General features: G+C 41.7%; 1 protein-coding gene across 1 annotated transcript in view; it reads right to left on the bottom strand.

The window, feature by feature from the left end:
* Positions 1-24,724, bottom strand: part of LOC120538279 — a 34,495-nt gene extending 9,771 nt beyond the window's left edge. Inside the window, exons 1-5 of the mRNA XM_039767740.1 lie at positions 24,588-24,724; positions 22,056-22,141; positions 18,865-18,914; positions 4,237-4,443; positions 1,430-1,608 (exon numbers count right to left, since the gene is read on the bottom strand). Of these exons, the coding sequence (XP_039623674.1) occupies positions 1,430-1,608; positions 4,237-4,443; positions 18,865-18,914; positions 22,056-22,141; positions 24,588-24,605 (540 nt within the window). The 5' untranslated portion in view covers positions 24,606-24,724. The remainder of the gene's footprint in view (positions 1-1,429; positions 1,609-4,236; positions 4,444-18,864; positions 18,915-22,055; positions 22,142-24,587) is intronic.
* Between the last annotated feature and the right edge of the window lie 558 nt (positions 24,725-25,282).

Raw genomic sequence — 25,282 nt, 5'->3', positions numbered from 1 at the left:
TCTGCTGATGCCAGCGTAACTTCAAGGCCGTCGGTCGATGTCTTGTGAGGAGGACGTTGGGAGGTTCGCACGTGTTGTCAAAAATCATGCAGAAGAAGAAGTACTTACGGTTTCAGACAACGAAAATGCGTCTGTTTTGTTGTTTTTGAGCTATTACACTTTCATTATTTGAATCACAAATAAATCCAGAAAAGTGTGTGTAATTTTAACTTTATGACTGCTATTTGTTATCACAGAATTACAAAATACCTTATTTTCTCTCATTTTATTCTTTAATCAAAAATCTAAATCTGAAAATTCCTTTCATTTTCGTTTTTGCTTCTAAAATGAAATTTCAAATACCAAAAAGTACACGGACCTAAAATGTTGGCAGTTTCCCATTAATTGGCTTTGCAAAAGCTATTCTAACAAATCAGAGCCAAAAATTCGAAAGTGTTTTTAATATTTCATTTTATTTAATAGAGAGAAAGAAACAAAATTCACTCACAGGCAGTTATACGTTGCGTTGTCATGATGAAAGTCCAAACAGAATCAAAATTCAATGTCATATTGACGACAAGTTAATTAAAAAAATTGTTTTAAGTTTTTAAGTTTAAAAAGTATTTGTGTGTTAATTTCAAAGCCAAACAGAACATATCTCTAATGCAACATGAAACAATTTTCTTTCAATTTATTATGTTTTACTATTTTTTACTATGGTTAATTACTCCCTGTGATGTAAAATAGTTCTATAATGCGTATGTGAATTTCTCCTTGGGGATTAATAAAGTATCTATCTATTCATCCATTTTTCCAACCCGCTGAACCGGAACACAGGGTCACGGGGGTCTGCTGGAGCCAATCCCAGCCAACACAGGGCACAAGGCAGGAACCAATCCTGGGCAGGGTGCCAACCCACCGCAGGACACACACACCCACACACCAAGCACACACAAAGCACAATTTAGAATCGCCAATGCCCTTAACCTGCATGTCTTTGGACTGTGGGAGGAAACCACGCAGACACGGGGAGACCATGCAAACTCCACACAGGGAGGACCCGGGAAGTGAACCTGGGTCTCCTAACTGTGAGGCAGCAGCACTACCACTGCGCCACCCAAAGTATCTATCTATTCCCATGAAAATAAAAATCTGTTTAAATTGTACATCCGCATCCTCATACACGAGGAACAGAACCACAAAGAGGATAGTGCATAGTGCAAATACAGGGGTTGGCAAGCGAAGCCCCCTTAGTACACAGAAAAATTATCCACCTTAATAAAATTGCAAGTGTCTGTGTGTGTTTGCCCATCCAGTTGGTAGGACTCTGCCATTCAAACACATGGCACATCACAAACATTTGTAGTAATAAAATGCATGGTACTCGTCATTCTAACAGATAGCCAACACAGTATTTATCAGTAAAAATCAACTCACAATAGATACCTACATGAATCAGTAATGCCAGGCTTCCCCCAAGCATCTTCACTTCAGAGGAAAGGATTTTTAAATGGGTCTTTTGTACACAGACATCCGTGATCAACATCTGGCAGATCTGGAGCGTCGTCACCATGCTGTACACGCTGGTCGCAGCTGACAAGTAGATGCTAGGATCTGGAACTTTCTCCGCTTTGGAACAGACACAAAGAGAAATAAAACACGCTCCCAAAAAAAGTTAGTATTTAAGAAGATGTTTAATAGCATCTACTTTAAATAAAACATTTATGTAGTAACCTGAAAATAGGAACGATGTGTCCACCTCGGCTGGTTGAACACCGGATGTGCCCGCTGCATTTTGAATCATCTGGAATGGCTTGGTGACAAGGTAGAGAGTTGCAGTAATCCAGACATGACAAGACCTGACAGATGCGTCTGATCCCAATATTGCATAGTGTGAATGTGTAAGATTGAGAAATCACAGCAACATTGCCCCTAAAGGACAATGACGGGCATTAGTGAGTGATAGTGAGCCGAGCTGAACCCTGATGAGGTGCTGAAGAGCCGAGTGATCTGGGATACCAAGAAGGTCCATCTTTGTCAAGTCGTACTGGAGATGGGGTTTCTTCACCCAGACTGCAATATCAGTGAGACACAGCAAGTTGACAAGGTTGGTGCTGTACCGGCGGTGTTTGTAGGTTTAATAACTGTGGTGCATTCAAACCTGCAGTCTCTGTCCATTTTCTCTACCCCCATTCTATTTTAATGCAGAAACCGGACAGATGAGCTTCTCTTCTATTTGTGAGGTTTACAGGCCCCATGTTACCCGATGGAGATGGTGCTGTACCAGCACTGTGAGTGGGTTTACTAGCTGTGGTGCATTGAGCCGCAACCTTGGCTCTTGTTTCCATCCTGTCGCATAAAAACACAAGATAGAAGAGCTTCTCTTCTATTTGTGAGGTTCACAGGCCCCATGTCACTTGACGGATGTGGTGCTGTATCGGCACGGTGAGTAAGTTTACTAGATGTGGTGCATTGAGCCACAGCCTTGACCCTTGTTTCCATTTTGTTACATAAAAACACAAGAGACGAGTTTCTATTTTACTTGTGAGGTTCACAGTCCCTGTGCCACCTAACGGAGGTGGTGCTGTACCGGCACTGTGTGTAGGTTTATTAGCTGTGGTGCACTGAGCTACAGCCTTGGCTCTTGTTCCCATTCTGTCACATAAACACACACGATAGATGAGCTTCTCTTCTATTTGTGAGGTTCACAGGACAAGTATGACCTGACGAAGGTGGTGCTGTACCAGCAGTGTGAGTGGGTTTACTAGCTGTGGTGCATTGAGTCACAGCCTTGGCCCTTGTTTCCATTTTGTTATATAATTCCAAGAGAAGCTTGTTTGTGTTTTTGGGAGGTTCACGGGCCCCGTATCACCTGATGGAGGTGGTGCTGTACCGGCCAACCGTGAGTAAATTTACTAGTTGTGGTGCATTGAACCCGCAACCTTGACCCTGGTTTCCATTTTGTTACATAAAAGCACAAGACAGACGAGTTTCTCTTTTACTTGTGAGGTTCACAGTCACTGTGCCACCTAACGGAGGTGGTGCTGTACCGGCACTGTGTGTAGGTTTATTAGCTGTGGTGCATTGAGCCACAACCTCCGTTCTGGTCTCCATTCTGCTTTAGTACAAGAAACACAACACAGATGTGCTTCTCTTATTTATGAGGTTCAAAACACACCTCGCTGCTACATTCTATGCATTGTACGGACAGCTGAACGCTCGTTGGTTCTCAACTCTCACACAAAGAGCCCAACACTCCGACTAATGAGAAAGCCAAACCTGTTTAATTGTATCTTAGCCAAAAGGCACACTAGTTGGTCTTTGGTTGGCATTAGTTGGTATTTTGCATTAGACGGTCGGCGTTATGGGAGCATGCTGTCGACTGCCGCCTATTGGGTAAGGCAAAGACTGAAAACCTTAAACTTAAATCTGAGGGCTGAATATTTTTTCCCCAAAGATCAGTTTCCTGAAATTGTTTCATACATACAGCAAATCTACATGAAACATCTCTTGCTGTGCATGCTGCAGTTGATATACAGTTTCTGGCGGTTGCGTGGGGCCAGCGGTAGCAGTCGCAGTGCGACGCAATCCAGTTGGTACCTTGTGTCGTCGTAAGTGGAGGTCTTCCCAGGCGAATGTTGCTGTAACCGCATGAGCTACACGAACGTGTTCAGCACCATGATCAGCTGATGCTGGTACCTCACTTTCGTTTTCGATCTCGAACTCCAGATCACTTCCATCAAAATTATCTGAGTCCGAGAAGTCCGATTCAACGATACTCTGTGGATGATATTTTTCCCCATTCGCTTTGGTCTCTCACCAAATGTCAATGCCATTTTAGAGGTGGTTTGATCTTCGCTACTCCTGCACATGCAAGGAATCGAGTCAAATCACTGAAGCTAACTTTCCTTCTAGCAAAAGGAATCAAACTAAAATAGAACAGCGAGTTTAGTTGAGGTTTACAGCCGATTCCCGTCCTCTACCTCTGAATTTCGATAAAAGTCGACATCCACCCTGATAGAGTCAAGTTGCTTTGTCTAACAGCCTCGGCTAAGCAAATAAATGTAAATATCAGCAACTAAGCATTTCAATACATATTGTACAGTGTGTTTAATTGTGTGACAAATACAAATGTGAGTTAACGTTGTCTGCATAGACCCAAGCCCCACCCTTTTCTGACACAAATGTGTCTGGACAATGACTCGATATTTAAACCATGCATAATAATTTAATGGCGAACGTCAAGACATTACTTACGTGCTCCGTGTGAGATCCTGCGTAGGTCTCTGTAGGAGTCTGCGATAGTCTTCACGGAGTCCACTATGGTGCAAAGATCCAGAAGCAGTTTATCCAGGAGATGCCTGGTGCCAGATGTCACCTCAAGTCCCTCCAAGGCAGTAGAAATGAGATGCTTACAAGCGGCAGCACATCCAGGCTCAACGAGAGATCCTACATCACGAAAAGCTACAGAGGCACCAAAAAAAATTTAAAAAATAAATAAAAATAAAAAAAAAAAGTGGTTGAAAACTATAAACGCTGTTAAAAAATGCTTCACAACCGACACCCTGACACAAAAGTTTCATTTACACTTAAATAAGACTGCAAATTAAAACAGCACCATTATGATCAAAAGATTGTGAACACCTGACCATCACACCTACAGTATATGAGCTCTTTGGACAACCCATTCCAAAACCACGGGTGCATTAACATGGAGTCGGCCCCCTGCCATAGAGGCCTCCACTCTTCTGAGAAGGATTTCCATGAGAATTTGGAGTGTAAGGTGGGAATGTGTGCCCATTCAGCCAAAAAAAAAAGCATTTGTGAGGTCAGGCGCTGATGTTGGATGAGAAGACTTTGGTCACAATCAGCGTTCCACTTCATCCAAAGGTTTTCAGTAGAGCTGAGGTCAGGGCTCTGTGCAGGCCATTTGAGTTCCTCCAGGTCTTTGATGATCTGGCCTTGTCCACAGTCAGTCATGATGGAACTGAAAAGGGTCTTCCAAAAACTTTTGACACCCCATTGTCTAAATTTACTTTGTATGCCTTAGCATTAATGGGAGATGAACCAACAGGGCCAACACAAACCCTGACATTATCCCTCTCTTGAATCAAACGTTACAGTGCAATCCAGAAGGTATCCACCAAACCACAAATTCAACCATCAGACCACCAGATAATGAAGCATGACTCCTCATTTCCACACTCCAGAGTCCAGTTGGCCAGCAGAGGGCTTTACACCACTCTAGCGAACACTTGTCATTGTTTAGGGTGATCGTGGACCTGTGTACATCTACTTGGCCAAGAAGCTCCTGAGGCACAGTTCCTGTGTTGATGTTTCTTCCAGAAGCATTTTGGAACTCTGAAGTGAGTGGTCCAACAGAGGATTGCCGATTTCTACATGCTTCAGCACTCGGTGGCCCTGTTCAGCGAGTTTGTGTGGTCTACCACTTTGGGGCTCAGCTGTTCCTCCAGATGCTTCCAGTTCACAATAACATTTAGAGTTGACCAAGAAAGATCTACCAGAGCAAACACTTCACATATTGACTTGTGGTAAAGGTGACATCTTATTATACAGTGCCATGTTTAGAGTCCCATTTACTGATCATGACCCATTTACTGCCAATGGGAGATCCCATGGCTTTGCATGAATTTATTTAACCTGTTAACATTTATACCCAAACTCCGTAATATCAATGGGTACCTGTATACTTTTGGCCAAGCAAAATGACACCTTTTATTGGCTAAATAGAAAGATTACAATATGCCAGCCACAGGGGATGCAGAAACCAGTGTGTTTCTTTGTGCCAGTCCCAAGCTCGGATAAATGGGGAGGGTAACATCAGGAAGGGCATCCGGTGTAAAATTTTGCCAAATCAATATGTGGACAACAATACAAATTTCCATACCGGATCGGTTGAGCCCCGGGTTAACATCGACCGCCACTAGTACTGTTAGTCAACAAGGTGCTGGCAGAAATTGGGCTACTGTTGGCAGAAGAAGAGGAGGAAGGTAAAGAGAGTGAAACTGAGGGTAGGAACTTTGAACGTTGGCAGTATGACTGGTAAAGGGAGAGGGTTAATAGATATGATGGAGAGAAGGAAGGTCGATATATTGTGCGTGCAAGAGACTAATGGAAGGGGAGTAAGGCCAGGTGGATCAGAGGTGGATTCAAATTGTTCTATCATGGTGTGGATGGGAGGAGAAATGGAGTAGGAGTTATTCGGAAGGAACAGCATGTCAAGAGTGTTCTGGAGGGAAAGAGTATCAGATTGAGTGATGATTATGAAGCTGGAAACTGAAGGTGTGATGATGAATGTTGTTGGTGCATATGACCCACAAGTTGGGTGTGTGATGGATGAGAAAGAAGATTTCTGGAGTGAGTTCGATGAAGTGATGAACAGTGTACCCAAGGGACAGAAAGTGGTGATTGGAGCAGATTTCAATGGGCAAAGGGAACTGTGGAGATGAGGAGGTGATAGGTAGCTATGGTGTCAAGGAGAGGAATGAAGAAGGTCAGAGGACAGTGGATTTGGCTAAAAGGATGGACATGGCTGTGGTGAATACTTATTTTAAGAGGGAGGAACATACTGTAAGGTGACGTACAAGAGTGGAGAAAGATGCACACAGGTAGATCACTACATCCATAATGGCTAACACGGTACAACACCCTAGTACTACTTTTAGCCATATAGTGCAAGAACAATGGTATGGAGCTCCACTACTTGAGAGCTGCCAGTGCTGACATTTCCTTTCTACAAAAATAAAATGTTAGTAGCTAAATCATGACTGTAAGCAAATCCAAAAAAAAAAAAAAATACTGGACACCACGTACTCTACCTAACACAATGGAACAAATATGAATTGTGCAATTCACCTTTACGTAATTAAAAACCTTTATTGGGGGGGGCTGGAATGACTCCTATTCCTCAAAGTAAAACACACTGTACATTGTTCTGTCATTATCACTAGGCTTCCGATGCTGATAAATATCAGGCCAAACTAGACTTGGTCCTGTAAACTGGGACACAAAAGATTGGTTACAAAATGGCTAAGATGGCCTCTAAAAATCTCTATTGTACTTGAGAATAACTTGTTCTATTTGCAAGTGAAAGCCTGTTCTGTAAATCCATATCAGATGACTGGGGTCAGCGATCAACGCTTCATTTCATCCTGGAAAATGAATTTCCTCTCAGGTGGTTGGCAGTGTTAATGTCTGGCACCAAGTACAGAAGGTATCTCATAACCGGTCGTATGATGAGCCATAGGTATACTAGCCGTGGGCAAATATTTTTCGGTGCCATTGTTTCAACTGGCCAGCACCACTGTGCATGGTGTAGGAAAGAGAGTTACTTAACTTGTCCACCCTCAGGGATGGCAAATTAACATGGGTAATGGGGGTGGTTGAGGGGAGGGTTTAGGGCCGTCTGTTTCGCCTTCTGGCCAGGACACCAGAAATATGAAAGATCTGTACAATTTTTGAACAAGGTTCAGAAATTGCCAAAAATCTACATTAGCACTGCCACTTTCTCTGCTGTGGCTATGCACCTAAAATCTGGAACAGCTTACCAATAGAAATTTGCCAGACGAATACGGTGGATCACTTTAAAAAAAATGCTAAAAACTCATTTTAACATGTCTTATAGATTCGTTTTAGTGTAACCCTGAAATTCTGTTCATGCATTGAATTATTTTTTTATCACGGCTCCGCTATCCGTATGAACCCCTACTTTCTCTTCTGTTCTTTTTCTGGTTTACTGTGATGGTGATCTGCACCACCACCACCTGATCAAAGCACCGTGATGTTCCAACATTGATGAATTAAAGACCAGACGTCCACATGACCTTCATCATCAAGTTCTTCCACGTGGAGCCTGAAAACCATGAGGACTGATTGAGATCATCAATGTTAGGTAGAATGCCTAGAGGGAGCTGGGTGGACTCGTGGCCTTGGAACCCCTGCAGATTTTGTTTTTTTCTCCAGCCTTCTGGAGTGTTTTTTTTTTTTTCCTGTCCTCCCTGCCAATCAGACCTTACTTTTATTCTATGTTAATTAGTGTTCCCTAATTCTATTTTCTTATTTAATTGTCTTTTTTCTCTTTCTTCATCCTGTAAAGCACTTTACATGACATCATTTGTATGAAAATGTGCTATAGAAATAAATGTTCTTGTTACAGTACTTTCACAAATGACCCAGACATGAAATAAACAAAACAACATTTAGTCACAACATAAGGATAACAGAAGATAGATGTATCCATTTATACACACACACATTTTTTTTTATCTTCCTCTTCACAATAAATCTAAAGAAAATCTATGGGGTTTAAGGTCACGCGTTTTTGCTGGCCAATCAAGAACAGGGATACCATGGTCCTTAAACCAGGTACTGGTAGTTTTGCCACTTCGTGCAGGTGCCAGGTCCTGTTGGAAAATGAAATCTGCATCTCCATAAAGTTCGTCAGCAGCAGGAAGCATGAAGTGCTCTAAAACTTCCTGGTAGACGGCTGCGTTGACCTTGGACCTCAGAAAACACAATGGACCAACACCAGCAGATGACATGGCACCCCAAACCATCACTGACTGTGGAAACTTTACACTGGACCTCAGGCAACATGGATTCTGTGCCTCTCATCTCTTCCTCCAGACTCTGGGACCTTAATTTCCAAAGGAAATGCAAAATTGACTTTCATCAGAGAACATAACTTTGGACCACTCAGCAGCAGTCCAGTCGAGACGCTTCTGACGCTGTCTCTTGTTCAAGAGTGGCTTGACACAAGGAATGCGACAGCTGAAACCCATGTCTTGCATACGTCTGTGCGTGGTGGGTCATGAAGCACTGACTCCAGCTGTAGTCCACTCTTTGTGAATCTCCCCCACAGTTTTGTTTCATAATCCTCTCCAGGGTGCGGTTATCCCTATTGCTTGTGCACTTTTTTCTACCACATCTTGTCCTTCCCTTCGCCTCTCTAATGTTCTTGGACGCAGAGCTCTGTGAACAGCCAACCTCTTTAGCAATGACCTTTTGTGTCTTGCCCTCCTTGATGAAGGTGTCAATGGTCGTCTTTTGGTCAACTGTCAAGTCAGCAGTCTTCCCCATGATTATGTAGCCTACAGAACTCGACTAAGAGACCATTTAAAGGCTTTTGAGTTCATTAGCTGATTAGTGTGGCGCATCAGGTGTCTTCAATATTGAACCTCTTCACAATATTCTAATTTTCCGAGATACTGAATTTGGGACTTTCATTAGTTGTCAGTTATCATCAAAATTAAAAGAAATAAACATTTGAAATACATCAGTCTGGGTGTAATGAATGAATCTAATATACAAGTTTCACTTTTTGAATGGAATTAGTGAAATAAAACAACTTTGTCATGATATTCTAATTTTATCACCGGCACCTATATATCTTTTATATCACTGAGACTCGGGGTGTAAGCAAAGCCTGCAAAAGTTTTACATTTTGCCTTAGAAAATGAAACACCCCAAACCCGCGCTATAACTCCGTGTGAATTTTGATGTGATTGTGTTTTTTCATGTAAATTTGAATTGATTGTTGAAAAGTATGAAGGTGGTACGCGTATCAAGGACTTGGCTCAGTTCTGGCTACTTTCTCTTGCTCTGCTCTCTCTTTTTGATATCAAGACAGAAACATACATAGGCATCAGAAAAAACGTAGGCCCCTATACTCATGGGGGACCCCCCCCCAAGAAACTGCCCAGTGTGCCCATGTGTTAAGATGGCCCTGCTTACAGTACACCTTGGGAGAAAGGAATGGAGATGGCTTTTTGAAAGAATGATGGCTAGATACATGAAGCAGAGAGTAAAATGTTAAGAAGTAGTGAGAAAGGAGACCACCTATCCTGTTGAAGTTAGTTGCAGAGACTTCATCAGAATCACCACCCAGCATCTTCTTAAGTCTCAGGGAGATACCAGACAATGGATAAGGAACTTAGGGAGCTGGAAAAAAGAGGCAGAACAAGGGAGCTTCTGGCTCTGGCTAAGATGGAAGGAATAGGTGTAGGGAAGACCAGAAACATTTGTTTCATCCCAAGAGCTCCAAACGCACTCAAGTAGTCCATCAAGTGCTCCCAGTAGAACTGCTTGTACTTAGAATTACAACCGTAACACTGCACAGCCTGAGCCACTTTATGAACCATTTGCACTATCTGCACTATATGTACGTGTACTGTATATTGTACTTATGCTTTCATATTGTCTATTTTTCATTGTTTTTTTTTTTTATATCGTCAAGGTCAGCTGCAGGGGTAGTAAGGAGACATCAAGGTGGTGAAACAGTAGCAGCAGGGACATGTCACAGGAGTAATGGAGTCGAGCCTCCCACAGTCCAAAGACATGCTGGTTAGGTGCATTGGCGATCCTAAATTGTCCCCAGTTGGCTTGGTGTGTGGGTGTGTGCTCCCTGTGGTGGGCTGGCACCCTGTCCGGGGTTTCTTCCTGCCTTGCGCCCGGTGTTGGCTGGGATTAGCTCCAGCAGACCCCCGTGACCCTGTGTTAGGATATAGTGGGCTGTGTTACTAAATTAAATTAGTGATTAACCATGTGGAGCTCTATCAGTTACATGGCTATCAGAAGCCACTTCTAATTTAAGGCTACTGACTCAATGGAACAGCAAGCAGCTTACCGAGATAGACAAAGTGCTACGTATCATTCAGTTTGTCACAATGGGGAAAATTTGGCTTTTTACAGAAGTTCAAGTAGTAGTAAAGTTTTATTAATAATAATAATACATTTTATTTATACAAGGCGCCTTTCAGAGAACTCAAGGACACCGAACAAACAAACAATAAATAAATAAATAAAGACAATTATAAAACAGCTTAAAACATCAGAAAATCTAAAAATTAAAACCAAACAAAACCACTATAATTAGGAGGAAGAAGAAAAAGCCATTTTAAACAAATGTGTTTTAAGTTTACATTTGAAAGATGAATATGATTTGATATTTCGGAGATCCGCAGGTAATGAGTTCCAGTGCTTGGGAGCAGAACGGCTGAAAGCTCTGCTCCCCATGGTGGTTAGACGGGGGAGGAACGGTCAGATGGGTGGAGGAAGAGGATCTAAGGTTACGGGAGGGAATGGCAACATGTACAAGGTCAGACAGATATGGAGGTGCGAGGTTATGGATGGCCTTAAATGTTAGTAGCAGGATCTTAAAATCAATATGAAACTTGATCAGGAGCCAATGAAGCTGCTGCAAGACCGGAGTAATATGGTGAAAAGATGGGATTCCAGTGATGATACGTGCTGCAGAATTCTGGACTAACTGAAGCTTGTGAAGAGATTTATTAGGGAGACCAAAGAGGAGTGAATTGCAGTAGTCCAGCCAAGAAGTGACAAGACTATGAACAAGAATGGCAGTGGTATGAGGAGTGAGGGAGGGCGAATGCGATTAATATTACGTAAGTGGAAGTAAGCAGACCGGGTGATGTTATTAATGTGACATTGGAAAGATAGAGTACTGTCGAGGATGACACCCAGACTCTTGACCTGAGATGATGGGGAAACAACAGAGTTATCAATAATAAAAGAAAGATTATTGGTTTTGGATAATGATGATTTTGAACCAATGAGGAGAACCTCAGTTTTGTCACTGTTTAATTTAAGAAAATTTGAAGAGAACCAGGATTTAATTTCAGAAATGCAGTCAATAAGTGAGGGTGGTGGAAAAGAGGAGGTGGGTTTACCAGCAAGGTAGAGCTGGGTGTCATCAGCATAACAGTGAAAATTAATGTTATATTTGTGAAAAATATTGCCAAGGGAAGAAGGTAAATAATAAAGAAGAGGCCCCAGGACAGAGCCTTGGGGCACACCAGAAGTAACAGCGGTGGGTTGGGATGTGAAAGTTTTAAGCTGTATGAACTGAGTGCGGCCTGAAAGTAAGATCTAAACCAATCAAGTGGAGTGTGAGTAATGCCAATCAAAGATAATCTATTAAGGAGAGTGGTATGACAAATAGTATCAAAGGCCGCACTCAGATCAAGAAGGATGAGAATAGTGATTAGACCAGAATCAGCAGCCATAAGGAGGTCATTAGTAATTTTAACAAGTGCGTTTCTGTACTATGAAGGGGCGAAAACCAGACTGGAACTTCTCATATAGATTATTGTGAGACAAGTGGGTCTGAAGTTGGATAGCTACTATTTTTCAAGAATTTTGGAGATAAAGGGCAAGTTAGAAATGGGGCGAAAATTATTGAAATTAGTAGGATCACAACCAGGTTTTTAATATTGGGGTTATAGCAGCAGTTTTGAAAGATGAAGGAATAATACCAGTAGTAAGAGAAGAGTGAATGATGGCAGAAATAAGAGGGACTAGAGAGGGAGGCAGGCTTTAACCAAAACTGTAGGCAGCGGGGTCCAGCTGACAAGTAGATGACTTGGATTTGCAGATGAGATCTGAGATTTCAGAGGAAGTGGGAAGCTGGAAAGAAGAGAAAGAGTGAATAGGTGAGTGTAGTTCAGAAGAAATACAGAAAGGATCTGGACCAAGGTGCTGATGTATCTTTTGGATTTTCTCATTGAAAAAGACATAAGAGAATTACAGAAGGCAGTTGAGTGAAGGTGAGATGGTAAAGAGTCTGGAGGTTGTGTAACATTATTAAGTAAAGAAAACAAAGACTTGGTGTTACCTGTATTACTAGTAATTAACTGAGTGTAATAATTAGATTTGGTTTGAGCTATACAATCCTTGTAATAGAGTAGATGATTTTTATACATCTCTTTGTGGACAAAGAGTCTGTTTTTTTTAAACAACCTTTCAAGTTGCCTGCCTTTAGCTTTCAGAAGCGAAGTTCAGGCGTAAACCAGGGGCAGAAAAGGAAAAGAAACAGATCTGGTTTTAGCGGAGCCAGAGAATTAAGAATACCATTAAGACAAGTGTCATAATATGAGACCAGTTCTATGGGAGAGGATAAATTATAAAAGTCCATTTGCGAATCAATTCTAGAAGACAGCAAATTCAAGTTGATATTCTTAATGTTACGAAAGGCTATGAGACGTGGAAGCTTAGGAACAGAAAAGGTAAGTTTAGCGTTGAATGAGAGGAGAAAGTGGTCGGTTATAGTGAGTTCATCTGCTGTAAGATCAAAAGGAACAACACCAGAGCAGCAAATCAGGTCCAAGATATGTCCTTTACAATGGGTAGGAACATCAGTGTGCTGCTGGTATCCAAAACTCCAGGCAAGATAAAAAGTCTCTAGTGAGAGGGATATTGATATTGTCCAGATGTATATTAAAATCCCCCAGCAGAATTATATTTGGAGTAATTACAGATAGATTGGTAAGGAAGGTAGCAAGATCATTCAAAAAATTGTTGTTAGACTTAGGAGGACGGTAGACAGTTGCAATGATGGTTGGAACTGGCCCAGACAGTTGACACACAGTCGATTCAAAAGAGCTAACAGCAGGAGCAGGCAACGGCAGGACTTTCAACTTCTCGCGATAAATTACCACACACCTCCTCCCGGCCAGATGCACGGGGTTGACAAGTGTAAACAAACCCCGGGGGGGTGCATTCATTAAGTTGTGAAAAGTCTTGAGGTTGCTGCCAAGTCTCAGTTAAACAGAGAAAGTCAAACTTACGGTCAATGAGGAGATCCTGAATGAGATGTCCCTTGCTCGTAAGTGAGCGGATGTTCAATAGACCAAAGCTGACAATGTTGCTGTCGCATTTGACAGTGGTGTTAGTCGACCGAGCTAAGCTGGCCAACACGCTATGGTCAGCGTTCCTATCTGTGTTATGTGGAGGGTGCCGAAAATCAGACCAAAAGAGTTAATTCCTTTCGAGCGTCCGTTCGAATCTCCGGCGGGACCCACGATGGATGTATCTCCGACGAGGGAGAAGTATGACGTCCAGGTCGAAATATAGCACCGACAGCAGAGGCACAGACTGGAGAAGACGCAGTCGAAGCAGCTGGGTACTGGAGGAGGCCAGTCGCAGGTTGGATAGCAAGCGACAGAAGACTCCAAACAACCAACCAAGCAGATATCCTACCAGTCCACATTGTAGGCGAGGAGGCTGCAGGCAGCTCAGACGTCCAGAAAATAAACCAGTAAGTTTCAAATGAAATGGAGGTTAGGCTGAAGCTAAATGCAGACACAGCATATAGCATATATAGCCACGCAAAGATGTCAGCAATATGGCAAAAGAAATACCATCAAAATCACTAGTCTAGCAAAATCAATATTCTAGTTACCGGCGAGCAGTCTCACCAGCGTTCACTCAACCGGGAGTTTTGTACCACATTAGCCACTATGGATGCAATGAGAAGACAAGCAAAATGACGCCTTTTATATTTACAACATGCAGGCTTTCAAGGCAGCTCAGGCCTCTTCCTCAGGCAAGTCTACAATCAAATTACAATTAAATCAGTTACAAACTGCCTGAAGAAGGGGCCTGAGAGGCCTTGAAAGCCTGCATGTTGTAATCTGTTTGGTTATCCAATAAAATGTGTCATTTTGCTTGTCTTCTCATTACAGAAGTTCAATAAATATTAAAAACAACAAAAATCCTCACAAATACACACCAGAATAAATAAGAACGAGAACTTCTGACTTGGCTAAAGATGAAGGGGAATAATCTGTTTGCTGAATGTCCTCAGTGCTGGTGTGTCAGAGAGCGGATGTGCAGCATTGTTCATAATGGCACTCAGTTTTATTTTCATTTTTTCCCTCCACTAAGGACCTCCAGTGTGTCTATAAGGTGTCCCATAACTGAGCCTGCCTTCTTAATCAGCCTGTTGATTCAGAGGGTCTCTCGATGTGATGTTACCGATCCATCACAGACTTATAGAACATGTCAAGGATGTCACTACCCACATTAAAGGAACGTAGTCACCTAAGGGGCCAAGTCTGCTCTGCCCATTCTTATGTTCCTGTGTGTTACGAGGCCAGTCCAGCTTGACCAACTCTGCATCCACTCCCTAAATAGTGACATGGTGTAGCGACTCTTTGGTATGGCACATGTCTATAACCAGTTCCTTATTTTTGCTGATGTTACAATAGTTCTGGCACCAACTTCTTCTCTGACTTATTCCCTGCATCAATACACCCAATTAGTGCAAAACCATCACAGTTTCTGAAAGTAACGTGACCAGTTGTTATATTTTTAGTCTGAGGTGTGCAGAGTAAAGCAGACAGGCCTATCTATTGTGGTGCTCAAGTGTTGCCCTCACAGTCCTTCAGTCTCACAAACTGAAGCCCAACTGACAGACAGTCCATCATCCAGGACACCACAGGCTCATCCACCTTGCATATCCCTGAGTTTACCCTTCAACAGGAATGGCTGGATGGGATTGAAGGCACTGGAGAAATTAAAAAACACCCACAACATAGGCCTCATAGCAATACGGAAGGAAAGAAGCCTTGTGGAGTTCAAAGATAATGGCGTCCCTCCACTCCAGGCTTTGTCCGATTGGCAAACTGCACTGGGTCCAAGTGGTCTACCACAAGAGGACTAACAGTCCAGGACCAGCCTCTCAAAGGTCTTCCTAGAGCCACAATTTTGTAGTCATTAGGTGAAAAGGCTCCCGTCTTCTTTTGAAATCGGGATGTTTTCTACAAAAGTGACATTTTCTGGAGCCTTACTGACCGTGATGTTCCAGGTGAGCATTCATGAGTAGTCCGATCTAATGCATGTAGAGCTCAACCCCAAGACTGGAGACGGAGTGAGTCACAGACTGGTGGGAGCTAAATCAGCAGGGATGTCAAACTACGTGTCTGAATTCACAGAAGCGTACTGCTGACTGCCTCTATAGAAATGAAAGATGTCACTGAAAACTGCAATTGTCATTAGATGCGACGTGGTCTTTACAGAAGAGTTAAGTGGACAGAAGACGCAAATATTCCTTTGGTCTCGTACAGTAACGCAAGATTGTCTACTTCACGCATGGTACGACTAAACCTGGAGCACACAATGGTACAGCTTTACACATTTTACGTTTCACAGGACTACAGATTCAGAATCATAGCACGTACTAAGCAGAAATTTAACCAATATCCACGGTGGCCTACCATACTGGATTAAAAGGCCTTTTGTCAAGTTTTCATGTACCGCAGCGTGCTAACATATCGGTGAGGTCAGAAATATTCTCTCTCTTTCTCTATTTTTTTATATAAATACGAGGTGTGGCAGAAAAGTAATGAGACTGATTTTGTATTTACCAAAGTTTTTATTTTTTTCAAACATCAATGTTATCCCTTCAAAGTAGTTCCCTTGGGCAGCTACACACCGATGGAGACGTTTTTCCCACTGTTGGTAGCAGTGCTGGAAGTCTTCAACCGGTATGGTCTTCAGCATGTCCATTACACTCTTCTGGATGTTTTCTAAAGTCCCAAAATGACGTCCTTTGAGGACACTTTTCAGTTTAAGAAAAGGAAAAAGTCACACGGACTGAGGTCAGGTGAATAAGGGGCTGGGGAACCACAGGAATGACTTCTGAGGTCAAAAATTCTGTTATGGAGAGGGCAGTTTTTCGGCACCATTTTGGCACAGACCTTTCGCATGTGCAAATGTTCAGTCAAAATTTGATGAACGGTAAATCTGTTCAAATTTAATTGTTCACTCAACATTCTTAATGTTAAGCGACGGTCTGATCTCACAAGAGTGTTCACACGTTCGATGTTTTCATTGGTTTTCGAAGTTGAAGTCCTCCCTGAACGGTGTTCATCTTCAACGTGTTTTCTGCCTTCCAAAATGATTTGTGCCAGCGAAAACTTGAGCTCGGGATAAAGAATGTTCCCCATAGGCCTGTTTTAACTTTTCAAACGTCACACTTGCCGTTTAATGGCACAACGTTGCTCCAAATTCCGCTGTTCCATTTTGCGTGACGCACAACCAAAAATACAAGTTTGCTAATAGCAGTCACAAAAATCATGTAGTTAACGGAAGGAGTTGAAACTCGCACTGAGCTATGGGAGGGGACTGATACACGGGCTCTATCAAGGACAACAGCGCAGCATTGCCAGATCGCTTGCAGTGTTGCCAGTCTCATTACTTTTCTGCCACACCTGCGTGTGTGTGTGTATATATATATATATATATATATATATATATATATATATATATATATATATATATAATCTCATTTACTTAGGAAGGCTTTTAACTTCTCTCAGTTTACCTCTCTGTCCAGGTGCTCTGGATAATTTGTGTGTCGTTCGGTTATTTTTTAGGTTTTTCTTTTTGTATTGAATTTAGCATTTTACTCCGATTTATTGTCCTTTGTTCTATTTAATGCTTTGTTATCTGTTTCATTGTTCTAATCCAGAAAACATTTGTATCCAATCCTTCTATATAAAAGCAGGTCGGGTGTCCTTCTAGCACTCACGGAGTTTTACACACGCCCTGTCCATTTTGCAATGGACAATGGGATTTGTAGTTTCGTTTTTCCAGGTAAAAGATGATTTTCTACTCCAGACTGTGTGATATCATCATCATCATCATCTTTCTTACTATATAAACGCGGTCGGGATTGTCCTTCCGTCCCGTGAGTGGAAAGCGTAGCGGTATTCCGCTTATCACAGACTTACTACTTGCAGCTTGCGGTACGAAGTGACATGATGTGAGCAGAGTTCTGGTGCTCCCATCGTTTCCCTTGCTTTTGTGCGCGATGCGCTGGAAAAATAGACAAAATGATGCCTCTGGAAATAATTAATGTTGATGGAGTACAAATGCCTCACCGCGTAGTAAATATCAGGGGGGTTCAAAAGGGCGACCTCAATATAGAAAAAAGTTTAAATTTCATCACAAAAATAACAGAAACTACGAGTATTAAAGTAATACCACTCAAATTCAATATAACCAAATTAATGAGTTTGTATAAAATACCAAATTGATCTACATATTGAATTGCCTTAAGTGGTCAACTTAAAAGTCGGGTGAGCCTATTATTATATACCCTGCCGTTTTTTGATTTTTTTTTAAGACTCTGAAGCGCCTTGAGCATGGGGAAGGCACTATATAAATAAAACATTTTATTATCAATCTGTGTATGAATGCCTGTTCTAGTATCAGTTCTGAATGGCTGGAACGATTTTCATGAAACTTGGTACACCTGTTTCTCAATGGTCTGTACTGTAGAGTGAAATCAGCCCAGACCCATCCCATTCTGGGTAGGGTGATCATGTGTATGCATGTTATCATCCAGTTGACACTTGGAACGACCACCAGAGGGCGAACTGGAGGTGACTGCCAGCATTCTTTATGTTTGAGCGCCACCACCGCGCCACCGTTGCTTTTCAAATTAAATAGAGTCCTATGTGTGCAAGTGTGTGTGTCTGTCCAGCCCGGAAGTGAGGGCTCCAGCTCTGAGGATACGCAAGCGATGCCAGCACACCGGCAAAAGGAAACCTAAGAAAGACAGTCGCTTAGCTGCTAATGCACAAACGATGTGAGCACACTGGCAACATGAATCTTCATAGCAGAGAGATGCCCAGAGTAGTACTGAGGATTTCAATACTTTCTGGGCTTTTAACAGCACGGGCTTACGCAGGTAGTACCGTATATAGTAGGCGACTGCCAGCATTCTTTATGTTTGAGCACCACCGCCAGCCTGTTGCTTTTCAAATTAAATACAGTTGGCTGGTTCCGAGTGTCAACTGGATGATAACATACATACAAGGCCGCAAGACAAGGACATTAGTGAATCTTTATTGTTTGTTAATTTATTTTTATTTTTAAAGTTGTGTTTTTTTTTTTTTAAATTGTGTTTTTCACAAACAAAAAAAAAAACCAAAACACTATTTTCCTCCCAGGCAACGCTGGGTATTTCTATTTCAGCTAGTAGTTAATAAGAGAATAAAAATCACATATTTGAACAGGAGATTACCATAGCATTCAGTCACAGAGTTATGTTACACATACCTTTGTCCCAGCAGCTATCTGAATATCTCCTTGTCAAAGAGCTTCGGCGCCTGTGGAGGTGAAAATAAAAAATAAAAACACAAGTCGTTAAACTTATACGGAAATATGCTCAACAGTAAACAACCCTTTATGGCAGTGGTTTCCAAAACCAGGGGTAAATTTTGTCTACTCGGAAGGGAAACTTGCTTGAAAAAGCTAAATTAGTTCTCAAAGACAACACAAGACTTGCTCTTTCAACAACAGCACCAAGAATATCCAAAATCATCAGTGAAAAGCAAGACCAAGCGTCTCACTGATGTGTGTGTGTGTGTGTGTGCTCATCGACTCGGTGGGTTTCGTGGTGGGCAGAGCCGCTTCTAGGATTTTGCTGCCCTAGGCCAAGTTGTAAATGGTGCCCCACCAGCCCCTTTGCTTTGAGACGAATCATCACTGCCTGACGTGTACAGCGAGGCCTGGAGACAGTGAAGTATTTAGGACTTCAAATTCACAATCTGAGAACGTCGACTTTCCATTTACAAGACCGTCTCAGAAAAATGAGCTCAGAGTGCCATTTCAGAAAATAAAGTAGTAATCTGACTATAGTAGGAGTCTTTATTTATTGCTTTTAATGCTCCTCTAGAGAGAGAAAAAAAAAAACGTTCAATTTATTGCTAAAACTGTAATTGGGAGTTCTATAGTTATCTCTTTTTACTACCAAATAAACAAGTGCTTTTAGATGATGGTGGCAATTCTACATAGAATTTTTTCTTTAAACTAAGACATTACTGCAACATATGCATGTCATTTAAATTAATTGAAAACTTAGCATAATGACGACAACATTCAGTGAAATTAGGAATAGGCCTATAAAATGATTATCTTGAAATAGGAACCTTTACCCACAATTCCTATATACCGTATACTTGTGTATGCAAATTAAGCAATTTACCTATCCAAACTAAACGCACAACTGCTTTAGTGTGCCCAGAGCAAATCTCACAAATGGTGGTGCGCAACAGAGGACGATATTAGCTAAGTTTTAACACAAGTTTTAATGTGTGGCAGAAAAGTAATGAGACTGATTTTTTATTTATCAAAGTTTTTATTTTTTTCCAAACATCGATGTTATCCCCTTCAAAGTAGTTCCCTTGAGCAGCTACACACCGATGGAGACGTTGTTCCCACTGTTGGTAGCAGCGCTGGAAGTCTTCAACCGGTATGGTCTTCAGCATGTCCGTTACACTCTTTTGGATGTTTTCTAAAGTCCCGAAATGACGTCCTTTGAGGACATTTTTCAGTTTAGGAAAAAGTCACACGGACTGAGGTCAGGTGAATAAGGGGGCTGGGGAACCACAGGAATGCATTTTCAGGTCAAAAATTCTGTTATGGAGAGGGCAGTGTGACATGGGATGTTGTCATGATGGAGCATCCATTTGCCTACAATGTCTGGTCTCACGCGAATGACCCTTTTTCTGAGCCTTTCAAGGACGTCCTTATAAAAAACTTGGTTGACAGTTTGTCCTGGAGGAACAAATTCTTTGTGGGCGATTCCCCTTTTGTCAAAAAAACAAATCAGCATTGATTTGATCTTCAATTTGCTCATTCGAGCTTTCTTTGGTCGAGGAGAGTTTGCAGTGTGCCACTCCTGACTTTGCCTCTTGGTCTCAGGATCGTATTCAGAAATCCATGATTCATCACCTGTGATCACACGACTAAAGAAATCTTGCTCATTAGCGATTCTGTCAAGAAGATCAAGACACTTGTTTTTTCGATTGTCCTTCTCAATTGTGAGGTTTTTCGGCACCATTTTGGCACAGACCTTTCGCATGTGCAAATGTTCAGTCAAAATTTGATGAACGGTAAATCTGTTCAAATTTAGTTGTTCAGTCAACATTCTTAATGTTAAACGACGGTCTGATCTCACAAGAGCGTTCACACGTTCGATGTTTTCATTGGTTTTCGAAATTGAAGGCTTCTCTGAACGGTGTTCATCTTCAACGTGTTTTCTGCCTTCCAAAAATGATTTGTGCCAGCGAAAAACTTGAGCTCGGGATAAAGAATGTTCCCCATAGGCCTGTTTTAAACTTTTCAAACATCACACTTGCTGTTTAATGGCACAACGTTGCTCCAAATTCCGCTGTTCCATTTTGCGTGACGCACAACCAAAAACACAACTTCGCTAAAAGCAGTCACAAAAATCACGTAGTTAACGGAAGGAGCTGAAACTCGCACTGAGCTATGGGAGGGGACTGATACACGGGCTCTATCAAGGACAACAGTGCAGCATTGCCAGATCGCTTGCAGTGTTGCCAGTCTCATTACTTTTCTGCCACACCTCGTACGTCCGTTTGGGAGACTCTCGTAGGTTGGATTAAATCAGCTTTTAGCAATTCACTCAAGAGCTACAGTCCTGTTGCCGTTTGGATCATTTAATTTTATTTCACCATCTCGGTCTCTTCTATGCTAGAGTTTGGGGATTATTATTATTGGCATCATCATTGCTGCTGTTCGTGTTATTGGTGGACTGTGTAGGTCACTGGTGTCGAACTCCGGGCCTGGAGGGCTGCAGTGGGTACAGGTTTTCATTCTAACCCTTTTCCTAATCAGTGACCAGTTTTCACTGCTAATTAACTTTTCCCTTCATTTTAATAGCCCTGTTAGAAGAGTTCAGCCCTCTGAATTGATTTCTTTCTTCATTAAATGACAGCCATATAGAAATGAGACGTGAAACGAGCCAACAGATGACCAGCTAAACTGGGATTTCAAACTCCAACCAATCCCTTAATAAAAAGCCGATTCTTGTTGTTAATTGAACTCATTATTTAAATTCCTCTCATCCTGCCACAGCAGACTGTGGATTTTCTGGCGTTTTTTTTTTTCCCCCTAAGAACACCATCTGGTGACGTAAGAGGTCAACCTTGCAGAGACCATCACATTTCTTAATTTGCAGAGATTGTGTGATGGGCATAGGTGAGCTGGACATGTGGCAGCTTGTTTTGTCTCATTATTGCTTGGCTGCTAATTAAGGAAGAAGAGACAACTAAGCGGCCCGAGTCAAGTTAATTAAAATAAAGACAAAAAAAGTTAATTAGCAGCAAAACCAGGGCACTAATGAAGAAGATGGTTAGAATGAAAAAATGCAGCCACTGCGGCCTGGCGTTTGACACCCGTTAAGACAAAAACAACATTTAATCTCGTGAAGACTGTTTTACCTTCGAGGAGACTGGCATGCTCCATCTGCATCCCAGGAGTCACTGGGGTCATAGAAAAGTTGATCTCCGCTTCCCTCGTACACTCCCTTTATAAATCAAACAAAACAAAATACATTCAAAACAAAAAAAAAATCACACTTTTTTGCAATTTAAGAAAAATTCCCCACCCACTGCCCTTTTCCCAAATTATACTGCGTACCAAAACCAATCATTAGAAACCGATAACGTGACACATTTGACAGCCCACACGTGAAGTAAAAATTGACACCTTGACTGCCACAGTGACAAAAGGTTAATCTGTTCTGGATGCCATTGTAAAATTAGCGTGTTATTTTAATATTTCAATAAATCCATTTTTTACTGAGCAAGTCTCAATTTTTGTAATAGAAAAAACACCAAGTTAACTTGTAGTTGGCACATGAAAAAAATTATTGTGGTTGATATTCCGAGTGTTAACAATTACAGCTCTCATTTAAACTGCATATTAGAACAATCTGGACAAGAACAGGCCATTCAGCCCACAAGTCCTACCCACTTCATTCTTCTAACATCAGTCCTCTGCACTAATGCTTCCAAAGATTTGGGAATAGAGAAGTCTAAGGAGTACCATTCTGTATTTAATAAAGTGGTTTATAAATAAGTTAGTGAGGTTAAATTTAACAAATCTGCTTATTTAAGCAGTGCAGTGGGAGGCCACCACATACCCAATACCATCAGATTGTAAGGTAAGAACCAATCCATAAATCATTGCTGGCCTTACCACTGTCTTAACAGCCTGACCTTTAACCTTCACCTTACTATTCCGTTCACACAATACTCCCGATACCTTCTTTCAATTGTTCCATCCACATAGCTGTCTACCGGTTATCTCTGCATTTAGTTTTCCATCTTGGATTACCACTGATCCTAGATATTTAAACCTCTCCACGCTTATCAGTAGCACTCCCTGCAGGCTAACTTCTCAGTCCTATTCATCATTAAACCTCATACATTCTGTCTTCTTCCCATTTACCTTCAACTCTCAATCCCCCAAAACCAATTCTCCATTCTTCCAACTTCCTCTTTTCTAGTGCTATACAACAAACTGTCATCAGCACAAAGCAGCACCAAGGGGACTGGTCTATAATCCCACAACTCAACACACCCATCACCAGATCAAAGACCTGGTCTGGAGATGACCTCCTCTAACTGAGATGTTGTCTATCACCGTAACACTGCTTTTAACCCGAGTCCTCACTCCCTCATACATATTTAGACAATCCTCATCACACTTCTCTGGGGCTCCTTTCTCTCTCATGTCCCTCTAGACCCCTTGACGTGGCCCCCCTCCTTAAGCCTTCTCCATATTAACAAACATCTTATGTTTTTTTTTTCTTTTCAATTTTTCTCTATGAGCTATCTCAATGCAAAGACTGCATCAGGTGTTCCATCACCCTGGTATTAAGCCAAACTACCTATGGTGGTCTTCCCCAAGTCTTCTCTCCATAACCCTTTTCCAAATTTTAATTGGATGCAATATCTGCTTTACTCCTCTATACTGTATTGCCCTTCTCCTTATAAATGGGTACAATCTTACTACTCCTCCACTAATCTGGTGTTCTCTTTTGTTTATAGATAATCTGCATTAGATCTCAACACCTCTTTCTCATCTTCTAAACTCTTTCACAATTCTGTTGGTAGTCCATCCAATCCTGTTGTCTTTCCATTTTTCAATCTTTTCAAGGCCTCCTTTACTTTATCCTTATAATCTCAAATGAAGGGTGACTACCAAGAATAACCCCCAACTACCACCCTTGGATTTTCTTCATTCAACAGCTCTCTTAAGTACTGCTTCCATCTATTCTTGATCTTTTAAAGCTCATTTAAGACCATACCTTACTCAGCATTGATCTGCCTTACCTGACTAAAATCTATCACTATTCTATAAATCATGGCGTCTCTCTCCCTTCTTCTGTCTCCAGTTTATCATACACATCCTCCAAAGCTTGTGCCTTAGCTCTTCCATCTTTGCTTCCTTGTTTGTATGGCTATACATTTCTATATTTACCTCCTCCTCGGATTGGTGCCATATCGTCTTTGTCTCCTTTGTAGCCTTTATCACATCCTGCACCCGTTTGTTCCACCACCATGTGTCTTTGTCCGCAGGTGGACTTCTCCCTGTTGTCCTACCCAACACCTCTTCACCTACTATTAATTAAAACTTTGCTATTCTTCTACACTCTCAGGTGACTGCACTTCATTTCAGATGTTCTCCCTACACCGGTTTCTAATTCCTTCCTCTTTTAATCTCTACCACTTTATCCTTGGTGTTGCTTGCTCTGGTTTTCATTCTCCTGCAGATTATGATACCCCAGGCCATCACCACCATCTTTATAAAATAAATACTGGACTAAAACACTGTACAGTATATAGCCAGTGAACATAAATCTTGAAAACCTATGCCAGCTCTCTTGGATCAGACATGACGAAGTGTATCTAGAATGATAACCCATCACCAAAACACGCACATGGAGCGAAAAAAAAAATAAATACCTGATATAATTCCCGCATAGAAATCAGCTTGAATTCAAATTTCTCCAGGTTCCAAATTGTGAAGATCCTCAATTTAGTGTTGGTCACCTTGATGTACAGAGAAGGAAGCCCGTCGTTTAGGCAAGGAGATTCATACCTGTGAAGAGAATTGGTATTTCAAAATGACAACAATATGGCATCTAATCACCGCCCAAGCAGCCAAGAAAACCCAAATAACTGCTGGTTTGGAGGATTAAGACAAAAAGACCTGTTAGAAAAAGAATGAATGGATCATTATGCTAAAGTCGCTGGGTTGGACAGTAGAGTAGTCTAAGCTGTTACTTTGCAATTCCAAGCAACTTCATTAATATCCTTGGGCCTCATTTATAAAAGTTTGAGTGGGTTCGAAAATGGCCAAAAAAGGGAAATATACACCTTGAACTCTACTCTGAAACTGACATATTTATCATATTGTCTAACCCACTTAATCCTGAACAGGGTCACGGTGGTCTACTGGAGCCCATCCCAGCTAGCAGCAAACACAAGGCGGGAGCAAGCACACACAACCCAACCACACACTAGGGCCAATTTAGTATCGCCAATCCCCATAACTGCCATGGCTTTGGGTTGTATGAGGAAACCATTGCAGACACAGGCATAACATGTAAATTCCTCACAGGGAGGTCTTGGGACGCGAACTGTGGTTTCCTTACACC

This window comes from Polypterus senegalus, chromosome 10, assembly GCF_016835505.1.
Source record: "Polypterus senegalus isolate Bchr_013 chromosome 10, ASM1683550v1, whole genome shotgun sequence".
Taxonomy (NCBI): domain Eukaryota; kingdom Metazoa; phylum Chordata; class Cladistia; order Polypteriformes; family Polypteridae; genus Polypterus; species Polypterus senegalus.
The sequence above is the reverse complement of the archived record's forward strand: the minus strand, read 5'-3'. Positions and strand labels throughout refer to the sequence as shown.